The 8,983-nt window shown below is 44.7% G+C and overlaps 1 protein-coding gene across 1 annotated transcript; it reads left to right on the top strand.

Annotated features, from left to right (window-relative positions):
• The first annotated feature begins 3,114 nt into the window (after positions 1 to 3,114).
• FOXL1 (forkhead box L1) lies at positions 3,115 to 4,461 on the top strand. The gene has a single exon (XM_044270906.1). It carries the CDS (start codon positions 3,171 to 3,173, stop codon positions 4,305 to 4,307), a length of 1,137 nt encoding a protein of 378 aa, XP_044126841.1. The 5' UTR covers positions 3,115 to 3,170; the 3' UTR covers positions 4,308 to 4,461.
• The last annotated feature ends 4,522 nt before the right edge of the window (positions 4,462 to 8,983 follow it).

Here is an 8,983-nt window from a genome sequence, read left to right as displayed (position 1 = left end):
AAAGAATGCAGGTCCCAGCAGAGGATGCACAGAGTGCAGGTCCTAGCAGAGGATGCACAGAGTGCAGGTCCCAGCAGAGGATGCACAGAGTGCAGGTCCCAGCAGAGGATGCACAGAGTGCAGGTCCCAGCAGAGGATGCACAGAGTGCAGGTCCCAGCAGAGGATGCACAGAGTGCAGGTCCCAGCAGAGGATGCACAGAGTGCAGGTCCCAGCAGAGGATGCACAGAATGCAGCTCCAAGCAGAGGATGCACAGAGTGCAAGTCACAGCAGAGGATGCACTGAGTGCAGGTCCTAGCAGAGGATGCACAGAGTACCGTCCCAGCCGAGGATGCACAGAATGCAGATCCTAGCAGAGGATGTGCAGAGTGCAGGTCGAAGCAGAGGATGCACAGAGTGCCAGTCCCAGCAGAGGATGCACAGAGTGCCAGTCCCAGCAGAGGATGCACAGAATGCAGGTCCTAGCAGAGGATGCACAGAATGCAGGTTCCAGCAGAGGATGCACTAAGTGCAGGTCCCAGCAGAGGACGCACTGAGTGCAGGTCCCAGCAGAGGATGCACAGAATGCAAGTCCCAGCAGAGGATGCACAGAGTGCAGGTGCTAGCAGAGGATGCACAGAGTGCCGTCCCAGCCAAGGATGCACAGAATGCAGATCCTAGCAGAGGATGCACAGAATGCAGGTCCCAGCAGAGGATGCACAGAGTGCAGGTCCCAGCAGAGGATGCACAGAGTGCAGGTCCCAGCAGAGGATGCACAGAGTGCAGGTCCCAGCAGAGGATGCACAGAGTGCAGGTCCCAGCAGAGGATGCACAGAGTGCAGGTCCCAGCAGAGGATGCACAGAGTGCCGTCCCAGCCAAGGATGCACAGAATGCAGATCCTAGCAGAGGATGCACAGAGTGCCGTCCCAGCCAAGGATGCACAGAATGCAGATCCTAGCAGAGGATGCACAGAGTGCCGTCCCAGCCAAGGATGCACAGAATGCAGATCCTAGCAGAGGATGCACAGAGTGCAGGTCCCAGCAGAGGATGCACAGAATGCAGGTCCCAGCAGAGGATGCACAGAATGCAGGTCCCAGCAGAGGATGCACAGAGTGCAGGTCCCAGCAGAGGATGCACAGAATGCAGGTCCCAGCAGAGGATGCACAGAGTGCAGGTCCCAGCAGAGGATGCACAGAGTGCAGGTCCCAGCAGAGGATGCACAGAGTGCAGGTCCCAGCAGAGGATGCACAGAGTGCCGATCCCAGCAGAGGATGCACAGAGTGCAGGTCCCAGCAGAGGATGCACAGAGTGCAGGCCCCAGCAGAGGATGCACAGAGTGCAAGTCCCAACATAAGGTCCCATCTAAGAAAGTGGTGCAATTTGGTGCATCTAAGGTTCCTACACTTTTTTTCCCGACATGCTTGACAAGGAGGAGGAGCTTAGTGGAAAAATGTCTCACCACTAGTGTTTTCCCCCCTTAAATAGCCTGTGGGTGAATGCACGTAAGATCCGCATGAATTTCCTTGCGGATTTATGTGCGTTTCTGCAACATATAAGCACCAAAATCCACAATGTCTAACAGCAGTTTTTGGTGCAAATGGTCTATTTCCACATGGAAAAAATCCACAAAGTGTACATGAGATTATGAGATTTTGCTAGTACTGCAATATGCTTCAGTTTTCTGCACTGAAATCTCACCTATTCCGCAACATGCGCAGGTGGCCTTAGAAAAAATTTTATGAAAAATTGGATCCAGAAGCAAGAAAGGCAAAAAATGCCAGCTAATGAACAAAAAGACCAGCAGCAAAAAACGCTTGTGTGTCCTGTGCTTCACATTTCTTATAGACCATCAGCTAACATCTGGAGCTAGCATGTTTTCCACAAAAACCGCTGCAAAAAAACACCACTAAAAACTACCCACAAATGAGTAGAACACATGAGGTATTTCGATGAGATTCCATTTAATTGATCCCTAACCCTTAAAGCTTTGAACCCTGTCAGGCTACAGTTTTTGCATCTGTAAAATGTAAATGCAGTTGTGGGATCAGTGATACAATGTTGCACAATATTCTGAACTATTGTTACAAGTGATGGGTATTATTATTATTATTATTTTTATTATTATATATTAAGTGTAACATTTTGCACAGTATTCTGAACCATTGTTACAGATGATTTTTTTATGTTTTATTATTATTATTAGAAGTGATACAATGTTGCACAGTATTATTATGAACTCAAACATTGTTACAAGTGATGCCTATTATTATAATAAGTTATACAATGTAGCACACAATTATTACAAGTTATGGCTATTATTATTATAATAAGTGATACAATGTTGCACGCTATTATTACAAGTTATGGCTATTATTATAATAAGTGATACAATGTTGCACGCTATTATTACAAGTTATGGCTATTATTATAATAAGTGATACAATGTTGCACGCTATTATTACAAGTTATGGCTATTATAATGTGATACAATGATTGCAAGTTATGGCTATTTTTATAATAGGTGATACAATGTTGCATGCTATTATTACAAGTTATGGCTATTATAATGTGATACAATGTTGCACACAATGATTGCAAGTTATGGCTATTTTTATAATAGGTGATACAATGTTGCACACTGATACTTTGTAACCAGGAAGAGCATCCTCCAGTCCCAGGCAGTCTTGGGGGTCCCTGTGAGGACTGCTCTCAGCAGGGGCGGTTGTGGCTTGCAGACTCTTCTGTGTGAATGGTGGACGTGAGATTTCAAACAGCAGATCAGGCAGTTTATGTATTGGGTGCCCGGAAAATTTTCCAAACAAACACAGCTTGATTCTACTTGGGTGGGCGACTTATCAACAGACTAATTTCCTAAACAAATGAAGGCAGGAGAGGGGCTCATTGGCCGCTACCCCTCAGACACGTGGAGGAAGCTGCTCAGGGCTTTTTTTCTTTTGCAATGAAATTTTAATTAATGTGGGTGGGCTGAGAATGGGACGAATGTTTATCATAGACAATTTATTTTCCAGCGCTAAGTCAACAGAAAATAGCAAACTTACAAGCATTATTTCATGTTCTTAAGCTATGAAGGGCCAGGCAGGGAGCAGGCAGGGCAGAGAGCTGGGAGTCTGCAGCCCTCACACTGCTCTGCTCAGCTCCTGGGAGCTCCTCTTCTCCTTCCTCTGCCACCATGAGCCGCCTCTACAACCACCACCTACCTCAGCTGGCCACTGACCTGTCCACACCGCCCCTGCTCTACCTCTATGGAGCTGATAGGACTCTCATGCCCACCTTGGGCTTTGCAGCCAGCAGTGTCCTCAGCAGGCAGGAGCCTCCTCAGAAGCCACCTTACAGCTACATCGCCCTGATAGCCATGGCCATCAAGGACTCCCCAGAGCACAAGGTGACCCTCAATGGCATCTACCAGTTCATCATGGACCGCTTCCCCTTCTATCATGACAACAAGCAGGGCTGGCAGAACTCCATCAGGCACAACCTGTCCCTCAATGACTGCTTCATCAAAGTGCCAAGAGAGAAGGGCAGACCAGGGAAGGGCAGCTACTGGACCCTGGACCCCAAGTGTCTGGATATGTTTGAGAATGGCAACTTCAGGCGCAGGAAGAGGAAAGCAAAAAGCCTTCTGTCTCAGGAATCCAAGAGGTGCAAAGCAGATGCGGCAGAAGATGCTGAGGAGGCCACGGGGGATGGACCACCTACCGACCAGAGGTCAGTCATTAATGGTCCTTGCAGTGACAGGGAGCAGGGCTCTGCCAGCAGGAAGGACAGTCTGGAGGAATTGTCCTCTTCGGACGATGAAGGGGGCTCCACAGAACTGGGCAGAGACCCACAGAGGAGGACCTCTTTGGCTTTCAATCCACAGACACCAGGATGCTCCACTTCCTTCTTCTTATCTGTGCCTCTGCTTACTGACAAGGGGACATTATCTGCAGCCAAGGATGTGGGGCCCCAGGCTGCTCAGGAGGACAGAGCCCCGCAGAGCCAGCAGGATCCAGGAGCAGATAAGAGAGAAGCTGGAGCTCAGACCCATCATCAGCCAAAGCCTGCAGCAGAAGCCCCCCCAAAGCACCCCAAAAGCTTCAGCATAGACAGCATCCTGGGCTCACAAGCCCCCAAGGGAGGTGGAGGGGTGTCCAGGCTGGCTGTGGACTGCCTGTCAGGGGGCTACAGGTGCAGCCCCAACCTCTGCCCTGTGTTCAACACTTCAGTGATGATCGACCCTCAGGTACAGGGGAGACTCTACCACATTGGGGTGCCCTTCCTCTCCTATCTGCCTCTGGCTCTTACACAATCAGGCTTGCCAAAATGAGAAAAACTCTATGACATTTGTTTCCTAGGGATTGCTGGAACTGGTAGTTCTTCTGAGCCTATCATAACGTGCTTCCTTTTATTAGGCTTCATAGGTCACAGTGGATGGAAATGTGGGGGCTTCACCCAGCAAGACCTCAGGGGGCTCTTCATTGTCCCATACAGCGTCTATTGCAGCCCCCTCCTCTCATGACCCCCCCACGCTGCTCTATATCACAATCACCACAAATAAATGGCGTTGATCCTGAGGTTCCTCTGTCTGCACTTCTTTCTAGGATGGACCCTGGTCTATGCTCTTCTCCTCTCTGGAGGGGGATGTGAGATCAAGCACTGGGGGGCTGGTGGTGCATTAACCCTTGTTCTGCTGGGAGGTAATTAGTAAAGCAAAGGGTTAAAAGACTGCGGGGGGGGGGGGGGGGGGGTGCAGTCTGAGATCAGAGCAGTCTCTTTCCCACACTGTTCCTGGGTCTGGGGGTCAGTCTCATCCACAAGACGCTGAACCAGTGGGAATCAGAGTGACCGACTGGGTGCTGGGAGACATCAGGACCCCCACCCTGGAGTCTGCAGCCCTAAGACTCTCAGGACATGTATGCAACAATTAGCCATAAAAAGTAACAAATTAATAAACGCTAAATAATCTAAAATATCAGAGGTCAGATTTCTCAAGCTAGTTCACACTGCCATCTTCTGCCCCTTCAGGATTTTCCTCGCGTTTTTCAGGTTGAGCAGCCCCTCTCATGTATAAAATCACATTTACATCACTTTTCATGCTTTTCTATGCATCCTATAAATAATCAGACTCGGGGACATCACAAGGATCTATCATTCAACCAAGAAAAAGAGTAAAAAGTGGTGGTTAAAGGTGTAAATGTGAGGACAGGGACCCCAGAATCCAGGAGATCTGCACAGATGTGTGTGGGGGGGGGGGGGGGGGGGTCACATCATCCGCAGCCGGATTGTCAGCCCAGTAACCTAATGGATACAGTATAGAGACAAGATGGAGAAATGCAGGAATGGACACATAGATACACACATACAGATACACAGATATAGATACACACATATAGATATACACATACAGATATACAGATATAGATACACACATATAGATATACAGATGTAGATATACAGATATAGATATACAGATGTAGATATACAGATATAGATACACACATATAGATATACAGGAATACATATACACACATATATATACACACATATAGATATACAGATATAGATATACACATATATATATATACACACATATAGATATACACATAGCTACACACATATAGATATACAGATATAGATATACACATAGCTACACACATATAGATATACAGACAAAGAAATACAGATATGGTTTCAGAGAAATATAGATATACAGATGTAGATATACAGATAAATAAATACAGATATGGATCCAGAGACATATAGATACGCACAGACATATGGATACATTTCTATGTAACTGTTCACTATGTGTAGACATTATTAGAAGCTGTAATAGGATGATGAGGGTTATCCACAGCATTCTTCTCACATACTGTATAGTATATATATATATATATATATATATATATATATATATATATCAATAAGTTGACAAAAGGAAAAAAATGACAGAACTGTATGTGTGACCCCCGGATAAGTGTCATCTCATCACACTACATCTGACAATATGGATGCCATTCACTGTGACAGATCTCCCCCGGTTGTCAGCCCACCATTGCACATCTCTCCCAGGACCAGGGGCTCAGTCACATTACACAGAACATTTCTATTTGTGAGGTTTAGCTGCTGCATAAAATAAAACAAAAGGTCAGTTTACACGAATGTCCATCTTTATTCCATCTGTGACTATAACACAGCTGGGGAGTACAACCCCCAGCATCTCAGATGCTCTCCATCCTCCCGACTTTAACAGAGGAGGATGCCAAGTGTATACAATAAAGCCGCATGTGAGAATGTATATGTACACGAGTGTCAATGTATGGACCTGTTTATTATCTATCTATCTATCTATCTATCTATCTATCACATATCTATCTATCATCTATCTATCTATCTATCTATCTATCTATCTATCTATTATCTATCTCTTATCTATCAAGTAATAAAGCTTTATTGGCAGGTCTAAAATTATACATTATTGTTGCCAAAGCATGTGGGATATAGGGGGTTAAGGAATGGGGACACACTGGGTCAGGGTATTGGAGTCCATGGCATATTTTTCTATCTCATATCTATCTATCTTTCTATCTATCTATCTCTCTCTATCTCTCTATCTATCTATCTATCTATCTATCTATCTATCTATCTATCTATCTATCTATCTATCTATCTGTCTATCCATGTGTGTATATATATATATTAGTATTGCTATGTGTACATGTATATTTACAGGTATTTCCATTAGTGTATATAAACAGTATAATTGTGAATATGTTAGTGTGTACAGTAGATATGTGTGTGTTATATGTGCAATCATCTTCCATGACGCTGTACAATATGGGAGAGAAGAGAAGAGAAGAGAAGAATACATTCACAGCAAATACAGAGAAGCAGAAGATACAACGGAAGAGCCTGACTGCGGGTAAACATGACTGTGTGCGTGATGTATGTATGTGTGATGTATGTGTGTGATGTATGTGTGCGTGATGCATGTATGTGTGTGATGTATGTGTGAGTGATGTATGTGTGTGAGTGATGTATGTGTGATGTATGTGTGTGTGATATATGTGTGATGTACGTGTGCGTGATATATGTGTGATGTATGTGCGCATGATATATGTGTGATGTATGTGTGTGTGATATATGTGTGCGTGATATATGTGTGATGTATGTGTGCATGATACATGTGTGATGTATGTGTGTGATGTATGTGTGTGTGATATATGTGTGATGTATGTGTGCGTGATATATGTGTGATGTATGTGTGCATGATATATGTGTGATGTATGTGTGTGATGTACGTGTGCGTGATATATGTGTGATGTATGTGCGCGATATATGTGTGATGTATTTGTGTGTGATATATGTGTGCGTGATATATGTGTGATGTATGTGTGTGATGTATGTGTGCGTGATATATGTGTGATGTATGTGTGTGATATATGTGTGATGTATGTGTGATGTATGTGTGTGTGGTGTATGTGTGTGATGTATGTGTGTGTGATGTATGTGCGATGTATGTGTGATGTATGTGTGTGATGTATGTGTGTGTGGTGTATGTGTGTGGTGTATGTGTGTGATGTATGTGTGATGTATGTGTGTGATGTATGTGTGATGTATGTGTGTGTGGTGTATGTGTGTGATGTATGTGTGTGATGTATGTGTGTGTGATCGCAGCTCACTGTGGGACGTGTTCTGTATGTATTGATGATTCCTTCCACTTATTAGATCTCCCTAATGAGTGATTTTTACGCTCTCTGCTCGCCCGATGCTCAGTGTTTTTTTTTACTGATATTCAGATCCAGCGATTAATCCTTTCATTGTTTTTCTTATTTTTTTCTTATATTTTTTAAAGTAATATTTTTTTTTTATTGAGAACAGAAACAAAATTGTGACTTTACAAAGAAGAGAATTCTCAGGTGCTGCCCGGACTAATAGAATATGAATCTGGGAGATCTCTGAGGGTACGGTATGAGTCAGGAAGTGAAAGGTTAAATCTGCCGCACAAGTCCACAAATAGGACTAGGGCTGCCACTGCGATTGTATGAGGATGTGAGTTAACATTGCAAGTACGGCTCATGCACACGGCAAACAGCGAGTCCGCAATATACCGGCAATGCATGGACCGAGCATGAGCCCTAAGGCTGAGGCTACACAGGGGTCCTAGCTGCACCACCCATCGCACAACCAGGGATCACTGTGTAGCAGTGCAGCCAAAGAAGTGAATAGAGTCACAAACCTGCCGCAACCAGCACCCCAGAATCGCTAAAAATCCTGCAGAGCGTCCGCCTAGTTCTATGACAGATGTATTCTGGGTACACACTGTCACAGACAAGTCCCCAACACAATCACATGTAGCCACATGCAATATCATACAAAATTAGACACAATCAGATAACATACACCCCCATACAATCACATACACCCCATACAATCACATACACCCCCATACAATCACATACACCCCCATACAATCACATACACCCCCATACAATCACATACACCCCATACAATCACATACACCCCCATACAATCACATACACCCCATACAATCACATACACCCCCATACAATCACATACACCCCCATACAATCACATACACCCCATACAATCACATACACCCCATGCAATCACTTACAATCACATACACCCCCATACAATCACATACAACCCCATACAATCACCTACAACCACATACACCCCCATACAATCACTTACAATCACATACACCCCATACAATCACATACACACCCCATGCAATCACTTACAATCACATACACCCCCATACAATCACCTACAATCACCTACACCCCCATACAATCACCTACAATCACATACACCCCCATACAATCACCTACAATCACATACACCCCCATGCAATCACATACACCCTTATACAACCACATACACCCCCATACAATCACCTACAATCACATACACCCCCATACAATCACCTACAATCACATACACCCCCATGCAATCACATACACACCCTATGCAATC

Source organism: Bufo gargarizans, chromosome 10 (genome assembly GCF_014858855.1).
Source record: "Bufo gargarizans isolate SCDJY-AF-19 chromosome 10, ASM1485885v1, whole genome shotgun sequence".
NCBI classification, from domain to species: Eukaryota; Metazoa; Chordata; class Amphibia; order Anura; family Bufonidae; genus Bufo; species Bufo gargarizans.
Note: the sequence above shows the minus strand (reverse complement) of the source record. Positions and strands in the feature narration are given on the sequence as shown.

Excerpts from the sequence above, each read along its gene's own strand:
- FOXL1 (XM_044270906.1), top strand. The coding sequence starts at position 3,171 with ATGAGCCGCCTCTACAACCACCACCTACCTCAGCTGGCCACTGACCTG.